Source organism: Canis lupus, chromosome X (assembly GCF_048164855.1).
Source record: "Canis lupus baileyi chromosome X, mCanLup2.hap1, whole genome shotgun sequence".
Classification (NCBI taxonomy): Eukaryota; Metazoa; Chordata; class Mammalia; order Carnivora; family Canidae; genus Canis; species Canis lupus.
Window position 1 is genome coordinate 40,575,980 of NC_132876.1, and position 19,586 is coordinate 40,595,565.

A 19,586-nucleotide genomic window follows, 5' to 3' on the forward strand; every position below is an offset into this window, starting at 1 on the left:
ATCCAGTTGAAACTTTCTAATAATAATAAGCCAACTGAAGAGGAAGACAAACTAGGAGAGACTCCCAACTCTGGGGAGCAAACAAAGGGTTGCTGAAGAGGAGGTGGGGGGGATGAGTTAACTGGGTGATGGGCGTTAAGGAGGGCACATGATGAAAGGGGGAATGGGAGACACAGAAGAGAAGTCCTGGAAGGAAGGGGTGGTCATGTGTAACGAATGAAGAGGAGAGGTCAGAGAGGGCAAGGATTGGAAGGACCATTATGAAGCAGCCAGACTGCTGCCATGTGATGGCATAAGATGAGCTAACGAAGAGGGGAATAGCATATGAGGCTTATTCTGTCAAGAAGCCTGGCAGTAACTGAAAAGTGAGAAATAAGATGGCAGCACAGTAGGCAAAGTTGAAAGAAAGGTTGTTTAATAAGAGAGAATGCTTATGGAGAGTAAGAGAGAAGCTCTGAGAAAAGAGAGGGCTAACACATGGACTTGCATCTCAGACAAGTCAGGGGAGAATGAGTTCTGGTTCCATATGTCTCAAACTATCTGTAACGAAGGATCAGCTTTTGAAATTTCCAATTGCAGACTGGTCCTTCTGTAAAATATAGTAAAAATTACTAGAAAATGCAGTAAAAAACATTCAAAATACAGAAGCCCCAATTTGTTATTGTTAGATCTGATAAATGCACAGTTATTTTATCAAATTGCCATAAGAGTTTCTAAATTCCTACTCTCAGTTTCAGTGCTTATGTTGTTGTGGGTCAGTTTTAAACAACTCGAGGATTGAAAGGGGTCACCACCATACTTTATGTAACACGATTCCAGAACATTCTTTCTTCCAAGGGAGAGGAAGGAAGTAAGAAAGGGTATGGGATTCAAGGGAACACTTAGGAGTGGAATGAAGGAGAGTTGAGGAAAATCCCCACCTGCAAATCATTTTTTTTTCTTTTTTGTAGTGAAGCAGAAAGCCTGACCTTCTAAAATGAGTTAGGAATGAAGGGGATGGGGTGGGAGGGTTGGGGGAGTGTAGTAATGGGTTGAAACAGCTGCTGTGGGAAATGAGAAATGGAACTGAATAAAGATGCATAAAAGAGTTGTAAAAAAAAACAACAATAGAGAGAAGGCCCAGCTGAGGCTGGAAATCATAAATTTATTATGGAGCCAATCAGTTCAATTTTGCAATTTCTGCCTAGCAGTTTTGCAGCCTCAGAGCAGTAGTGGAGAAACATATGGTAGGGTTCTGGTAATATGGTGGGATATGTGTGCAAACTGACTCTCCCATGGAAAACAACTAAAAATGCTGGATAAAATGCAATGAACATCTTCAAGGTATCAAAGAGCTGGAAAGGTAGTAAGGAATCAGAAGCCCAGATGGTAGTGAAGGCAGATTGATGTAGTGGCTTCTTTGAAAAAAATTCACTGAACTTAATTTAAGCTTCAGAGAATAAGATGTAAGTGATGTGAAAACACAAAGCCAGGGCCTACCCATAGTGGGGAGTCCCTCTCCAGATAAAACTATAATACAGAACTAAACCATCACTGTATTTATGAACCAGAATTAACTCCCTACACACCCATAAGAAAACTTTGAGGCAAGCAGCCTTGGAACTGAGTGGAGGGGGAGGCACCTGCCCTGAGAGATTTGAATACAATCCCATCTAATAAAGATTCGCAGCCTAAATTCACATTATCCAGGTGCTCCAAAGTACATTAAGCTCTGAATTTAGTTTAAAGTAGACCCAGACTGGTGGTCCCAAAGGCACCTGGCAGAATGCAGATGCTCTCTGCAGGAACCCACCTCCTCCTAAGCCTCAAAATATTCTCACAAATAATTTTTCAAAGTAATGAGTAGATCTTAGTTAAGAATCACTAAGCGCACAACAAAAAAAGATGTCATACGTAAGACAAATAAGAAGTTCAAATGAGACAGATTTGAATCCAAATATATAAGTGATTACATTCAAATACAAATTGACTAAATGCTTATGTTAAGAGATAGACTAAACTTAAAAAATCATACCATATGCCATTTACAATAGTTACATTTAAAACATAAAGATATAGAAAGATTGACAGTAAAAGGATGGAAAAAGACATTTCACACAAATACTAACCAAAAGAAAGCTGGTACTGCTGCTATATGAGTATCAGACAAAACAGATTTTGAGGCAAAAAAGCACCACTAAAGATATAGAGGATCATTTCCTTTTTATAAAAATACAATCCATCAAGAGGATATAAAAATGCTAAATCTGCAAGAACCTTATAATAGCCTTAAAATAAATTAAGCAAAAATCAACAAAAGTATAAGAAGTATCAGACAAGTCTATAATCAAAATGAGAGATTCTAACACACCTCTCTCACTAATTGATTACTAGATCCAAAATAAATCAATAAATATCAAGAATATTTGAATAACACAATTAACAAAATTGATCTGATAATGCGTAGAACAATGAACCCAACAATTACAGAATACATATACTTTTTAATCCCACATGGAACACTCACCAAAATTGACCATATACTGGATTGTAAAGCAAAGGATTAAGATAATACAAGTGACATTTTATGATCACAATGCAATTAAGCCATAAATCAACAACAAAATGGTAACTGGAGAAAAACCACACATATTTGAAAATTTTAAAAACATACTTTTAGATAAACAATGGATCAAAGAAGAAATCACATTGGCGATTGTGAGATATTTTGAATTGAACCAAAATGAAAATCCTACCTATCAAAATCTATGGGATGCAACTAAAACAACACCTAGAAGAAAAGCTGTAGCCTGAAATACTTATATATGAAAAGAAATAAAAGTTGAAAATAAAAGATTTAGGCATCTAACTTAAAACAACAACAACAAAATAGAGATATCTGGGTGGCTCAGTGGTTGAGCATCTGCCTTAGGCTCAGGGTGTGATCCTGGGGTACTGGGATCAAGTTCCACATTGGGCTCCCCACAGGGAGCCTGCTTCTCCCTTTGCCTCTCTCTGTGTCTCTCATGAATAAATAAATACAATATTTTTTTTTAAAAAAAAGATCAACAAAATAAATCCAAGGAAAAGAGAAGGGGGAAAACCCACATACAGTGCAGTTGATCCAGGATTAGAAGAGGGCAAAGCATCTGTCGTTGAAGGCATTAAATATGAGGGTATTGCAGAAGCTAGTGAAAGTCTGGTCAAAATTATTGCTAATGGGGATCAAGCTGAGCAGGAAAGGAGGTGAAGTGGAGATGGGGAATGGAGGGGATGTAGGGAAGATGAGAGAATAGAAATGGATCCAACAACATAAGTCCAGAAAGACAGGAGATCACAAAGCAATTTAGTGGGAGTAAGGGAGTGAGAAGTGATTGCATCGGAGTTTCTGATTACATGGAGTTTTAGAGTTAAAGATTTTATTTGTGAAACAGTTCTGAATGAAGAAAATATTCCATGTGTGGCCATGTAAGTAGGGTTGTTGAAATGAGGTGGAGTACACTTAATGATCCGTTCACAAGTCTTTCTCTTACTCTGCCCAATTTCTAAGACCTTACAGGACAGGAAACCTATATCCCTATTACAGGGTCTGGTACAAAGTGGATGCTCAATAAATGCTTCTCTGCCCTAACTAATAGAGATGCTACACTAAACATTTTACATGCATTCTTTTTATTTTATCCTTAGAACAATTCTATGAGGTGTGTACTAATGTGCAATTTAAAGATAGAGAAAGTGAAGTTAAGTAACTTTCTCAAAGTTGTACAAGGAATGAATGGCTACTATGGAAAAAGCCTGGGAGTAGATTTTTACTATGGCCCCAGACGAACTATGCCCAAAGCAATCATTAGGCCCTTTTGTGATTCTGGAGACCAAAATTCTGCTGAAGAAGTGAAAACATCACGGCATCAAAATTTTCACTGCAACCTTATCGCTGGTTTACAAAATGCACACCCTCCTCTTTGCCTTTCAACTGTCGACTTCTCCTTACTCTTCAATCGCTACCAAGACCCAGGCATTTTATTGCCTGTCTTCTCTCCGTGCTCACCATTTCCATCCAGCTCAGTCCGCTCTCTTCTCTGCTTCATCCTATCTTATCAATCTCCCTCTTTATGAGACTCAGAAAGAATAACAATTGATGCTTCGAGATCTCAGTATTTGTGTTTTTCAAGATAGAAACGTGTTTGGGCTAATTTATCTAAGAATTTCTTATAGGTGTACCTCACTGAAAATTGTGTAATGATGACCACCAAAGAAATATTGCTACCAATGATAATAATGACAACTATTTAAAATTGCTCTAAAAACTATCAATGATTTTGAAAAAGCCCTCCTAGGATCCAACATTCCTCTCTAGCCAGTCTGTCATTTTTCTGTTTCTTTTTTGGAGCCAAATGTTTTAACAGAGTTGTCTGTGTACACTATCTGCAGTTCCTCATCTTCCTACTCACCTTTTAACCCACTTAAGTCTGGCTTCTGGCCCTCCCATTCTCAGGAAGCTACTCCGGCAACCTCCACATTGCCGAATCGACTAGACACTTCTCTATCCTCATCTTACTTGAACTTCCTGCATCTTAAAACATTTTCTTCTCTGCATATTGGAACATGACACTGCGGGTTTTCCCCTACCTCACTGATCACTCTTGTTTAGTCTCTTTTGCAGATTTCTCCTAAAACTGTGATACTTCAAGGCTAGACTCTGGGTCCTTTTTTTCCCTTTTATCCCTTCTGTAAGTCATGTCATCCAGACAGGGCTTTTATTACCATCTATGTGCTGATAATTCTCAAATTTATTTCTCTATAGTCAACACACTCATTTGAGCTCGTGACATGTACATTTGACCATCTATTTGACATCTCCATTTGGATATCTAACAGATGTCTTAAACTTTTTATTCCACAAACTCATGATACCTCCTCCAACAGCTCTGTCCCTATCTTCTCCATCTCAGTATGTCACCACCACTGATTCAGCTACTTAAGCAAGAAATCTAGGCATCATTCATAATTCCTTTCTTTACCTCACCTCAATAACACATCTATATTAGCATTATTGACTCTACCTGTAAAATTCATGTAGAATACCTCCCTTCATTTCATCTTAACTGCTACCACCTAGGTCCAATGTGGCCTATCCAGGATTATGGAGGTTTCTTGACTGGCCTCCTTACCTCCTCTCTGTTTTCCTCTAATAGCAGCAAGATTGATCTTATTGAATCCTTCAATGGCTTCTCATTTGGCTCTTTGCATAAAAGCCCAAATCTTTACTTTGGCTATGCATGATTCACTTTTACCTCAATAAGTAAAAAAAAAAAAAAAGCTTGAACAACACTATACACCAACTAAACCTCACATACATCTATAGAGCATTCCACTCAATGACTGCAGAAAACAATCTTTTCAAGTGCATATGGAACATTCTCCAAGATAGACTATATGCTAGGCCATAAAACAAGCCTCAAACATTTAAAATGATCTAAATCATACAAAGTATATTCCCTAGCACAAGAGAATAAAATTAGAAATAAATAAAGAGATTTGGGAAATTCACAAATACGTGGAAATAACATACTCACAAATAACCAATGGTGCAAAGAAAAAAAAAACCCGAGGGAAATTAGAAAATATTTTGTGATAAATGAAAGCAAAATCATAACATACCAAAACTTAGTCAATACAGCTAAAGCAGTGCTTAGAGGGAACTATATAGCTGTAAGACCTTTATTTAAAAAGAAGAAACAGGGCAGCCCGGGTGGCTCAGCAGTTTAGCGCCACCTTCAGCCCAGGGCCTGATCTTGGAGACCCATGATCAAGTCCCACGTCGGGCTCCCTGCATGGAGCCTGCTTCTCCCTCTGCCTGTGTCTCTGCCTCTCTCTCTCTCTCTTTCTCTCTCTCTCTGTGTCTCTGTGTGTGTGTGTCTCTCATGAATAAATAAATAAAATCTTTATAAAAATAAAATAAAAAGAAGAAACATCTCAAATCAATAACCTACCCTTCAACCTTAGGAAACTAGAAGAGAAAATATATCCAAACATGAAAAAGAGATAGCAGGATAAGAAATAAGGAACATTGGATGTACAATACTAGAAAAAATGAACAAAGTGGCAGTTGAAGTCCTTACTGGTAAATAATTGAATGTAAATGGATCAAATTCTCCAATCAAAAGACATAGAATGGCCAAACGGTTTAAAAACAAAAAAACTAGATCTAACAATATGCTGCCCACAAGAAACTCACTTTAGCCTTAGAGAGTGAAGGGATAGAAAAAGTCATTTCAAGCAAATAGTAACCAGAAAAAAAAGCAGAGATAGCTATATTTATACCATTCTAAATAGACTTTAAACTAAAAATGGCAATAAGAAACAAAGGTCATTACATAATGATAAAGTGATCAATCCATCAAGAAGATACAATTGTAATTATTTATGCACCCAATATTAGAGCACCTAAATATATAAAGTGAAAACTAACAGATCTAAGAAAGAGAAATAAACTGGTAATATAATAATAGTTGGGGCCTTTATGTAGTTCTCTCAACCATGGATAGATCATCCAGACAGAGGATCAATAAGGAAACAGTGTATTTGAATAGCACTGTAGACCAAGTGGACCTAAGAGACATATACAGATCATTTCAACCAACTACAGTAAAACACAAATTCTTCTCAAGTAAACATGGAATATTTTCTAAGAAACTAGAAAAGAAGAGCAAATTAAGCCCAGTAAACATAAGAAAAAAATAATAAAGATTAGAAGAGACAAATGAAATAGAGAATTAAAAATAAAGAAAATTAACAAAACAAAAGTTGGCTCTTTGAAAAGACTAGCAAAATTGACAAGCCTTCTGTTAGACTGACCAAGAAAAAAAGAAGATTCAAATTACTAAAATCAGAAATGAAAGAGGACATCAATACAGACCTTATAGAAATAAAAAGGACTAGAATAGAATATTATGAAAAATTTTATCTCAAAAATTAGAAGTCTAAATGAAATGGAAAAATTCCTAGAAACACTCAAACTACTAAAACTGACTCAAAGAGAAATTGAAAATCTTAATAGTCATATAGCAAGTAATCAGATTGAGTCAATGGAACAAAACAAAACAAAACAAATTAACACCAGTTCCTCTCAAACTCATCCAAAAATTAAAAGAAGAAAGAAACTTCCTGACTCATTCTATAAGGCCAGTATTATCCTGATACCAAAGCCAAAGATGTCACAGTAAAACTCAGACCAATATTAATTATGAATATAGATGCAAGAAGTCCTCAACAAAATACCAACAGATTGACCCGGAAACATAAAAAAGAGTTATACACTGTGATCAAACAGCATTCATCCCAGTATTGGGGGTTGGTTTAACATTCAAAAATCAATTAATGTAACACACCATATCAACAGAATAAAGGACAAAAAACACATGATCTTTTCATTAGACACAGAAAAGCTTTAGACCAAATCTAACCTTTCAGAACAAAAAGACACCCAACAAACTGTAAATAGAAAGGAACTTCCTCAACCTAACAAAGGGTATCTGTAAAAACCCAAAACTAACATTGTACTTAATGGTGAAAGACTGAAAGCCTTCCTTTTAAGATCAGGAATGAGACAGAGATGTTTGCTCTCACCAATTATTTTCGACATTGTACTGGAGGTTTTAGCCAAAGCAATTAGGTAAGAAAGAGGAGGGGAGAAAGCACCCTGATTAGAAAGGAAGAAGGAAAAACATCTGTTTGCAGAAGACATGATCTTGTATATAGAAAATCTAGTATCCAAGAAAAAAATGTTAGAACTAATAAACCAGTCCAGCTAGGTTGTAGGATGGATACAAGATCAATATAAAAATCAGTTGTGTTTCTATACCATGAATAATCCAAAACTTAAATAAACAAAACAATTCCATCTACTGTAACATCCAAAAGAGGAAAATACTTAGGAATAAATTTAACAAAACAGTGCAAAATTGACTCTGAAAACAATAAAGTATTCTTGAAAGAAATTAAAGAAGAACATAATAAATGGAAGTAAATCCTATATTCATGGACTGGAAGCCTTATATTGATAAGGTGTTTATATTTCTCAAATTTATCTATATTCAATGCAACCCCTATCAAAATCCCAGCTGGCACCTTTCAGAAATTGACAAGATGATCCTGAAATTAATATGGAAATGCAAGGGTCCCAGAACATCTAAAACAATCTTGAAAGAGAAAAACAAATTTAGATGGATCATACTTCCCAGTTTCAAAATGTATTACCAAGTTACAGTAATCAAGACAGTGTAGTGTTGGCACAAGGATAAACATATGGATCAATAGAGTAGAATTGAAGGTCCAGAAATAAATCCTTTTATTGATTTTTTATTGATTCTTTGAGGAGGGTGCCAAAACTTTCAATAGGGTGGGTCAATAGGGGAGAAGGAGTCTTTTCAACAAATGTTACTGGGATGACCGGATATCCACATGTAAGAGAATAAATTTGGAACCTTTCCTCACAACGTATACAAAAGCTAACTCAAAATGGATCAAGGACCAAAATATATGAGCTAAAATTGGAACTTTTAAAAGGTAACAGGTGAAAATCTTCATGACCATCTGGCAATGGTTTCTTATACATAATATCAAAAGAACGAGAAAAAAATGATAAATTGGATTACATCAAAATTAAAAACTTTTTTGTTTCAAAGGACAATGTTAAGAAAATGAAAAAGACAACCCACAGAATGGAGGAAAATATTTGAAAATGACAGGTCCAATGAGGGACTGGTATGCCCAAAATATAAAAATAATTCTTATAACTCAATAATAAGGTGAATAACTCAATTTAAAAATGGGCAAAGGATTTAAAAAATGTTTCTCCAAAAAAGATACACAAATGGCCCATAAACATATGAAAAGATATTCAACATTGTTAGTCATTAGAGAAATGCAAACCAAGACTACGTTGAGGGGCACTTGGCTGGCTCAGTCAGTGCGGCACACAACTCTTGATCTTTGGGTCATGAGTTTGAGCCCCACATTGGGTGTAGAGATTACTTGAAAATACAGTCTTTTTTAAGACTACATTGAAATACCACTTAATACCCACTAGCATGGCTACAATAATGTATCTTTAAAAATGATAACTCACCTTGACAAGGATTTGGACAAATTGGAAGCCTCATATACTGCAGGGGGCTTTTAAAATAGTGCAGCCAGTTTGGAAACAGTCTGGCAGTTCCTCAAAAGGCTAAATGTAGAGTCACCTTATGGTGAATTATTATTATTCATTCAACTAAAAACTGTATGTATGTATACATACAGAAGATAAACAAAAACACACATCCACACAAAAAGTCATACATGACTGTTCACTGCAGAATTATTCATAATAGCCAAAAAATAGAAACAACTATTTAGTCAAGTGATGAATGAATAAAATCTAGTATATCCACATAGTGGAGTATTATCTGGCCATAAAGAAGAATGATGTACTGATAGATGCTGTGACAAGGAAACAACCTTGAAAACAGTATGCTAAGTAAAATGAGGCAGCCCACAAAAGGACAGATATAGAAAATGTCCAGAATAGGCAAATCTATAAGAACAGAAAGTAGACTGTTGGTTTCCAGGGGTAGGGGGAGTGGAAGGAATATGGAAAGTGCTTATTGGTAGGGGTTTTTAAAATTTTTTTATTTTTTGTATATTTCTTTATTGGAGTTTGATTTGCCAACATATAGTATAATACCCAGTGCTCATCTTAGCATGGGGTTTTCTGGGAGATGGTGAAATTGTTCCAGTAAGTAAATAAGAAGAGATGGCTGAGTACCTGCCACAATCACTGTGCATTGCCCATGGTGAGAGAGTAAATTGTAAATTATGGACCTTTAAGCCAATGGCTAGAGTGGGGCTCAATGAGTTACTCTTCAGCCAGGATCCAGCCAAGGTTATGGGGTTCAGATCCTCCTCTCCTCACTGCCCTGGGGGAGTTTTAACTTTAAACTAATATTTACAAAGAAGGGACTTTTATTTCAGAACATATTTTTATATTTTATTTGACGTTACGTCTCACCTGTCTATAAGTGCACCGACAACTGGAGTAGGAGTTCCAGAACATGATGAGAGTAGTTATAGAAAAAATAACTAAATGTCTATAATTAAATTTATAAGTGGGGGCACAGTTGTGGTATATACATTTTTGTGCCCCATTATATGCCTAGAGAAGAGGAGATGAAGTCTTTAAAGAAGAGCGAAAAGAGAAAAAGAGTCAAGCAAGAGTATCCAAACTATGGTAGACACTTTCCTGTTTTAGGTGTACTTGACTCCTCCCACTGGCCACAGGATACTCTTTGTGATCATCTCCTCCCAATAAAGCTTCCCTTTCCAATCTACAACTAGTGAGTTTTGTTAATTCTTCCATGTTTGTTGTAGATATTAGCATATCTAAATCTCATTAAGGAGTTTATACAATTTTGCCTCAAGGAAATAGCTAACAAGACAGCATTCAATTAGTCTGCACTCCAGTTGACAATAGAAGATATAAATGAAACAATTAGAAAAAGGTCCAAAGTAGATCCTGGTCCTTTGGCTTATTAATGTTTTGTTCATTAGATCAAGAAAGAATCCAGGAGGGAAGATTTGTTTTGTCACGAAGAAAACAAAATGTGAGATGCCTAGGTGGCTCAGTGGTTGAGCATCTGCCTTTGGCTCAGGTCATGATCCTGGGGTCCTGGGATCCAGTCCAACTTCAGGGTTACCGCAGGGAGCCTGCTTCTCCCTCTGCCTATGTCCCTGCCTCTCTCTGTGTGTCTGTCGTAAATAAATAGATAAAATCTATAGAAAAAAAAAAGAAAATGTGTTTTATCAGTCTGAATTGAAAAGTAGGTAAAGAATCCTGGTATTTATTTGCATATTCATTCAACTATAAAAGGGACCTAATCACCACCTCCACCACCACAACCATGTGTTATATGTGTACAAGGTTAGATCAAAGTGGTGGCTAATAATATTACATTTTGCAGTTGTTCAAGGATGACGGTTGAGAAAGTTTGATGACAGAGGATAAAAATAACACTTGTTTGGGCATAAATGGAAGTTTTTTCTCATTGAACTATGTGCACATTCTTCGTCCCACTCACACCCCTGGAAACCTAAGAAAATAATTTTGCAATGTTAGCATGTATTCACTATCTGATTGAATTACAACAATTCTCTTTTTTTTCTGAAATAAAAAATAACTATATTTGTAAACATGTGGATACATTGAGGTAATGATAAAATAATCAGTAACTACTGGGTTAAATTCAATTTCCAGCTTTACCACATAGCAAATAATGTGCATAACCTTTGTTCAAGCAGTTTTTCACAGTTGTATAACAAAACATTTGACAAGGGTTAGTTAATAGCAATTTAGAGGCAGATGCAGAAGTGCTTATAGTTTGAATGTGCTTTGTTGACAAAGAGACTATGGCCTATTTACTTTTATTTAAAAGAAACATGGAATCTTTACCTTCCAGTTGACAGTTGGTTACAAAAAGCAGAAGATACCTTAACGTTTCCTCTGGAGGGTATTATCACTTCACTCCAGTGTTAGTGGTGGGTAGAAACACATGTGCTCTATCATACTTTGACCTTTACACTTCAAGTCAAGAGAAGCCTGAGCAAGGTCAGTTTTTCCATCTAGTGTGCACTTTGCTTAGATGTAAAAGCAAACAAACAAGCAAATAAGAAAGTAACCACAACACCATTTTCACAGAGTCTGATCTGTAGATTTCACTCATGTTTGAATGAAATACATTTACTTCTATGCTGGTGACTTTGTAAGAAAACGAGGAAAGAAGAGGCATTTCCTCAAAGGCTAAAAGGAGGCATTACCACCACCACCACTACTTGCCAGGGGATTTGCAAAGCATGTTGAGGCTTAAGGTTGATACAGGAGATGAGCCAGGCTCAGGAGAAGTTAACACAGAGAAAAAGGTTAGAGTGTTTTTTCTCCCACTTTTAGCCAGCCAATACAACAGAGCGCTTCAGATAGTAACTCCTGGTGGTCAGGTAATGGTGTATTTTCTGCAAAGTCAGGTTTGGGTTTGCCTAATTTCTTCATGCTTGTGAAGTTTGAAATTGGCATTTAACATCCTTGGGGGAAAAGCTATTTTTGTTATTCAGCTGGGATGTCCTTGTCTTAGGGTTTCCCATTGCATCAGTCCCTTAGGCTGCCATGATATCCATGATAGTGCTGTGTCTTTTAGATGAAGTGCAGAAATAAGGACATGATTATGGTGCTTATTAAAGATTCCTTGCTATTTTCACAAAAGTAGGGGCGTTAGACTCTTGTTTCCTGGCCAAATTCTAAATTGGGAGATTACATTCTGCTTTCCTAAATTCCCTTAGCAGAAGCAGCCATCCATGGTATCCTACTTTGCTTCCTTTGCTAAACTGTCGTGCGATATTGAATGACACTCGTTTTCTACTCCAGAAGTGCTCACTTTTTAGTGGAGTGGTGAGTAAATCAGTACCTATTGTCTGATACTGTATTTGACCCAGTGCAAACAAATTAAGGTTTTTCATTTTTACTTTGTAATATTTAGTGTTTCTCAATCTTTCCCTAATTATGAAGTTCTTATTTTTGTTTAACCTCCATCCCACCCACTGTAGTTTTAACATCACCATCTTGTATCCATTGCTAACCTTGGTATCACATAGTAACATTGAGAGGCAGTATAGCACAATGGCATGGTTGTTGAAATCAGTCGTTTAAATCCTCACTCTATCACTCTCTATGTAGGTGATGTTGAGCAAGTCACTTCTGAGGTTCAATTTCCCCATCTGTAAATGAGCAACCTCAGAGGGTTACTGTGAGGATCAAATGAAGTAATATATCATTCTGAAGGGTGATGGGGTAAGTCGAGTCATAGTACTTGGCACCCAAGAAGTGCTCGATAAATAGTAGTTATTTGTTGGATTGTGTACACGGATCTGGCTTAATTCATAAACTCTTTGAGAGTGGGAAGTATACTTCCTGGATTTTGACATAAGTACAGTGTCGTGCACATAGGATGGTGCAGAGGCTCAATATTTGTTGTATGAATAAACTTTTCTCCTGAGTGGAATGAACAGCCTTTAGCTATTTGCAAGATCCCACACATTTAGCTCAAAGGTGACAAAAATCAATCAATTCTCTGATGTCTCCAAATCTACAGACACCTGCCTTTGTCTACGTTTTGGTATGGTGTAGACACAACGCAAATAATTCACACTTTCTAACAGGCTAATTTCTATGAATGTAACACTTGATTTGTCTTAGGTGCCCAGAATGGGACTGACTCAATCACACGCCTCCTCATTCATTCAAGCATTCTTTGAGAATTTTTTTAAATGAATACTAAGAGCTATCTAATTCTATACCTGAACAAAACCTTTCAATTTGTGACTAAGGATACTACCTGCCCTATTTACCTGTAAGATCTGTGCTGACTACAGATATATTTCTAATTGCTTTGCTCCCAAGCCAGCACACACACACACACACACACACACACACACACACACACACACAATAACCCACCGCAGCAAGTTCCAGAGCACGACCAACATCTTTGAACTAGGGAGGTGTTGGTTAGGACTTTATTTTTTGCTTTCGAAAACATTTGCAAGGGGCTGGGAGGGAAAGGTGGGGGGCGGGGGGGGGGACAAGGGAGGAGTATATAGATTCAACCAGGCTTGAATGTTTGTCAATAAGGAAAGATTATTGCCCTTTACCATAATCTTGGAAGACCCCGGGTGCGTGCTTAGGTGGGTATTAAAGCGACCGCAGTGTGGCCATTTCCCCCGACTGGTTTGTACGCACTTTACAGGGGCGGTCTCAGGTGTGGAGCTCCAAGCACCTGCTTGTTCAGCTCCGGCAGTTCAGAAACCAGCGTATTTGAGGCCGGTGGCTCAGGTTTCACGTAACTCGGCTCAAGTGTCACTGACACTGTGTGTAGTGTGGGTCATCGAGCTGTGTGCTTTGGGACTCAGACACTTAACTTAGGACTTTCTTCTTTCTCTCCCTCCCCCAACTAGTTTTCCTTTCCCTTCTTCCTCCCCGGGCGTGCCCCCCTCCTTCCTTTGCTCCTACTCTCCGCTTTCGCGTTCTCGTTTCCTTGTCTTTCCTTTCTACAGAGCTTCCCGTCTTTCATCCATCCTCTGAGGGCCACGGGGCTCGAGGCTGCGGCTCCCAGGAGGCGCGAGTCCCGCGGGACAGGCGCGAGGTGCCTAGCGGCGAAAGCGCGGGGCGCGCGCTGAGCCGAGGGCGCGCGCGCGGCAGCCGTGTGGCCGGGCGGCCGGCCGGGTAGTGGAGCGCGCGCGCGCCCCGCGAGCCCCTGGCGCGCCCCCGGCGGCCGGGGCCGCAGCGTGCTCGCCCCCGCCGCCAGCTCGCCTCACTTATGGATCGGAAGCGCTGCGTGGGGGAGACTGTTCCAAGATGGCGGCGGGTTGCTGCGGGGTGAAGAAGCAGAAACTGTCCAGTTCGCCCCCCTCTGGCTCGGGTGGCGGTGGTGGCGCCTCCTCCTCCTCCCACTGCAGCGGAGAGAGCCAGTGCCGAGCTGGGGAGCTGGGACTAGGAGGCGCCGGCACGCGGCTCAACGGGCTGGGAGGTCTATCTGGAGGAGGTAGCGGCAGTGGCTGTACCCTCTCTCCCCCCCAGGGCTGCGGCGGCGGCGGCGGGGGGATTTCCCTGTCGCCACCTCCGAGCTGTGGAGTGGGGACCCTACTTTCTACCCCGGCCGCCGCCACCTCTTCCTCACCCTCCTTGTCCGCCGCCTCGTCCTCATCGCCCGGCTCCCGGAAGATGGTGGTGTCAGCGGAGATGTGCTGCTTTTGCTTCGATGTGCTCTACTGTCACCTGTACGGATACCAGCAGCCCCGGACCCCCCGGTTCACCAACGAGCCCTAGTGAGTACCGTGCCCTCCGCCACTCTCTCCCTTGCGCTCGGGATGGGGCTCAGAGTTGAAGCAAAGTACGAGTCCGCCTCCCCGGCGGCGGCTGCCCCTGCCCCTCTCTCTGCCCCAGTCCCCGGAGCCACTCGACCTAAGTAAGGGCACCCCGCGCTTTCTGCCCTCTGAGGCAAGCACCCCACACTTGGAGCAGAGTGCTCTTGCAAGAGATGGCTCGCTGGTTCCCAAAAGTGTTCGCTTTCTCTTTGCGATAACTTCGAAGAGTTTTGACCCTTCCCTTCTCGCCTTCGCCACCCCGCGTCCCCACCGCCCTTCTTTTGGGGAACTGGATTACTCTAGGTGTTGACCTCTCCTCACTTTGGTTTCCATTTACCCCACGTGAAAGCCCCGCCAGTATTCCCGCCCCGCGTACCTTGCGCAGGGAGAGTTACTATCCCACTGCAGGGAGAAAAATAGCAACTATCCAACTTCTGTGCTGCCTAAGTGATGGAACTTAGCTCCGGAGCTTATGAGGTTACCCATATTTTCCTTCGGGTTTCCTTCTGCCCTGGGGAAGGAGAAGGTTGGTTTTTGTTTTTGTTTTTGTTTTCGTTTTTTGAAAAAAGAAAAAGACCACACACATTTTCCCATTACTACCTATTTTTATCCAAACATACCCATTAAAATGTGTTTCTAGTGAAGCGCACCGCCAGTTCTCTCACATTTGAAGAGTGAGACCTTCCCCCCCACCCCTTAATTCCACCGTCTGGGTAACAGCTCATTCAAAAAGAGCTGTCCCCATAGAGCCACTGTCAGTTTGTACATAAAGCGTGTATTCGCTTTTGTGTCGATTTCACTTTCTAGAAATCTATGTTAGGCTTGACGATTTGAGAAATAGTTAATCCAACAGTAAGTGTGTAGGAATTTTTATGTTTTCTTTTGGCTTGTACTTTTAGTTATTTTACCCTTCAAGTGTGTGGTTGAAATTGTTTAAAATAGCACTGTTACAGCTAAAAGCAGGTTAATTCTAATCCCTGTCCATTTGGATGTGTGGGAGATGGGGCATATGGTTTTTTTTTTTTAATGTGTAAACTGAGTGTAAACTGACTTTTTGATTAAATGCTAGACAGAATGTAAAGCCCAAGGAAGGGCAGAATGACAAAGAGGGCAATTGTTTTTATTATGAGTACATTGCATGAACAACAACAAAAATAATGGAGAAAAATTTCAGTGAAACATGCTGAGAACCATCAACCATTTTCCTTGCTAAGACGAGTGCCCCTTGTCCCCATATCATAAATACCTGAATTGATGTTCTTTTTAAACTGCTTCTTTTCATCTTGTGAGATTAGGTGATTAGACTACTACTAAATAAGTATAAACACTTCTGCCTAGACTAAAAATATTAAATTAATATGTAAAGTGGAAATTGCAATAAAGTGTCCTGGAAATTGTAAATTTGTATTGTTTGTTTTCTTTGGCTTTAATACTTTAAATGTATTTAATTTTGTATTTTTGCCACTCTTCTGTGATCTGTGCATTTTCGTTCAGACTTGGTTCATCTTTGGGCACTTATTCATAAAAAATGCATGAAAGAGCATCCAGACTGACACTTTGCCCAATAAATTAACTGTCTATAAATTTCATAGTTTTAATTGTAGGAGCTTAAATCCTAAACTCACACCTTTGCTTAGCCAATTTGTTTTTTGGTTAAGATGTCAGATTCATTTAAAAAAGTCTGTAAAAAAAAATCTATGAAATATTTATTGGCTTGATTCACTTATTTGTGACTTTTCTGCCTTCTCTTGGATGTCTATGATATATTAAAGCCAGTTGTGGGATGATACATAGGTTGGCTCTGCAAAGTCATGGGACTGCAAAAATCCACTCCTGTTCAGTTACATGAGTTTGGCAAAGGCGATTTTACTATTCACGCTCCATTGCTCCAAAGCATATGAGAACACACTTTCAGGAGGTGCTATTTTCACACATTTTAAAGGGAGTTTGGGTTAACTGAATGAGTATAACAAGAAGTTTAAAAGGAAAGTGAGCTTGACCAGTTCATACAGAAAATGCTTTTGAAAATGTCATCTTAACAGTGGCTACTTTGCACATGTGTTTATTTATTTTTTTGGTTTTTTTATTTTTTTTTGCACATGTGTTTAGGTATTGCTTGACTTCGAATACTCCACCCACTGGATTTCTTTTCGGGGAATTAAACAGACCAAATAAGACACATTTTTGACCACTAGGGATATGTTGAAATGATGATGGAAGAATAACCATTATCATTTAGCAGGCCTTGAATATGTCATGTGTTCAACAGAACAACTTAGAAGAGACACCGAACATGACCAAGGGGAGAACGCATGTTTACTTAAGTGGAAAGAGGACTGCATCTTCTCTTCATTTATTTTAAAGTCTTTTTTGAGGTGTACTGTGGAAAATTCAAGAAAATGTCTTAAAAGCAGTGTTTGATCACGGGAGTAAAATAACTGTAATCACTTGACAGTGCCTTAGTAACCACCACACATTTTCTGTTTTACATACTACATATTTAATAGCTTTGTGTACTTATTAGTGGCTTTGTGCTGGAGAACATAAGCCATAAATAGACATATTTCTTTTTTTTCCCCTGAGTTATTAGTGTCATGTCATGAGTGGCAGTGTTTCAGGTCTTGTCTCTGCCCCCTCCCCTCCACCCCGACACCAGAAGACATGCTTTCAAGAGTTCAGATCCTCCTGTGTAAAAAGCACATCACTTTCATCCCTTCCCAGAACCTTTTCTGTCAAAATGTCTGTAACTAGTGAAATCTGCCTTTTACAGGGTCAAAAGTTCTAGATTGATCAGTCACTCTTCCATTTTGAATGGTTATTAGAAATTTCCTCTATCTGTTTCAGGTTTGGGGAAAGGATTTCAATATATGAACAGGCTGTGTGGATACAAATTCTTTACTGTTGGCTGCTGTTTGTTGGAATACCTACCTCGTTGCACAGAGGTAGCAGTAGCTACAGCTTGGGAGGACAGTGAAAACTTGTTTAATGGAAGACCCCTAATATTTGTGTTAAAAGTTAGGACTGCATTACTAAATCCTTGGTCTCAGTTGTATAGGCACATGTGCCTACAGAAATAAGGTTTAAGACATTTTAAAAATGACCGAGATGCATTTTACTATTCAAAATCAGAGCTCTTGGATTAATATGTGGGAACCCAGATAGCCATGTTACAAGAAAACATTTGCTACTATAAAGGGATCCACTGTGCCAGGTGTGGAGGCAGTTAGACACTAGTGCAGCGGTTCTCAACTTGGGCCGCACATTGGAACCACTGGGGAATTACTAAAAATGTGGAGACCTGGGTTACAACCCAGATATTCCCATTTAATTGGTCTTGGATGGGGCCTGGACATCAGGATTATTAAAAGCTCCTCAGGTGATTTTCAACGTGCAGCTGAGGCAGAGAACCGCTGGTCGTGCAGTATTCTACTAGCCCTTTCTCCGGAGACTCAGATTAATTTGATCTGGGGTGGTGTCTGGGAACCCATATTTTATAAGCACCCTGGGTAATTTTGGTAAACAACCGGGTTGGGAAACCCTCGCAGTGTGGTCTGCAGAAGACCTGACCTAGGAGCTGCTGTGAAATGGAGGCTCTCAGGTCGCCCCTCAGACCTGTTGAATTCGAATCTGCATTTTAACAAGCTCCCCAGGTGATTCTTCTGCACATTAAAATTTGAAGAGGAGTGGTTCTCCAACTTTAGAGTACATCATAATCTCCTGGAGTGCTTGTTAAAACACAAATTGCTGGGCCCCATTCCCAGAGTTTCTGATTCAGTCGGTCTGGGGTGGGGCCGTGAATTTGCATTTCTAACAAGCTCCCTGGTGATGCTGCCACAGTTCCCAGGACCACACGTTGAGACCCCTCCTGGGTTAGAGAGAGAAGTGAGGACCTCAGTAAAGTCATCCGGTAACTGTAAGGGAATGGCAGTTTTCCCTGCCAGTTTCCAGTGGAGAACTTCCTGTTTCCATGTCACCAGGCTTTGTCATGTTCTTTCTAACTTAGCACCGGGGAGATTGAATGGTGCCAAGATCCTAGTAAGAGTCCCAGGTTCTTGGGATGGTTTCAGTCTGAGGTGGGGGGAGGGGCGACTCTTGGAAATGGGTGTTATGATTTTAGGTCTTTTTTTCAGAAATTTTAAACACAAGGGGCATATTTTAGGAGTTAAAAGCAGCATAATATGGTCTCTTAAAGTTAGTTGTATTGATTTTGATAAGTAAAACTCCCTTCTGTTGCCATAAAAAATGCTTTGATGATTAGCTCACTAAATAACACGTTGTGATAAGATTTTAAAAGCTTTTCCTTACACTTACGCTTGCTGGATTGGATTTTAAAATTTCCCTCATTAACAAAGAAGTATAAAAGGATCCTGCCAAGGCACTGGGATTGTTCAGTCTTATATCTTTAATGCTGTATTGCATGTCATGTCCCATGAACTATTTGTTTTAATCTTCTTACCACCTTTGAAGTTAATGCACTACTACATTTTGTATAGACCATGGCACATAAAAGATACTTTACTATTAACATCAATAATATGGTTTTCCATTGCAATGAATAAAATATAATTTAAAAAATCCACTCCTGGATATGCAGTTCTTGAGAGACTCCAGTCAGGTGTTTGAACAGTTAACTCTTTTCTTGTCTTGTCACAGTAGTC

General features: G+C 39.3%; 1 protein-coding gene across 3 annotated transcripts in view; it reads left to right on the forward strand.

The window, feature by feature from the left end:
- Positions 1 to 19,586, forward strand: part of AMMECR1 (AMMECR nuclear protein 1) — a 231,784-nt gene that overhangs the window by 101,760 nt on the left and 110,438 nt on the right. Inside the window, exon 4 of one of the 3 annotated variants that reach the window (XM_072817532.1) lies at positions 14,642 to 14,889. In XM_072817532.1, the coding sequence (XP_072673633.1) occupies positions 14,786 to 14,889 (104 nt within the window). In that variant the 5' untranslated portion in view covers positions 14,642 to 14,785. Of the gene's footprint in view, positions 1 to 14,351; positions 14,890 to 19,586 lie in introns of those variants that run through there. The other 2 variants (XM_072817531.1, XM_072817530.1) reach the window with 2 other exon arrangements.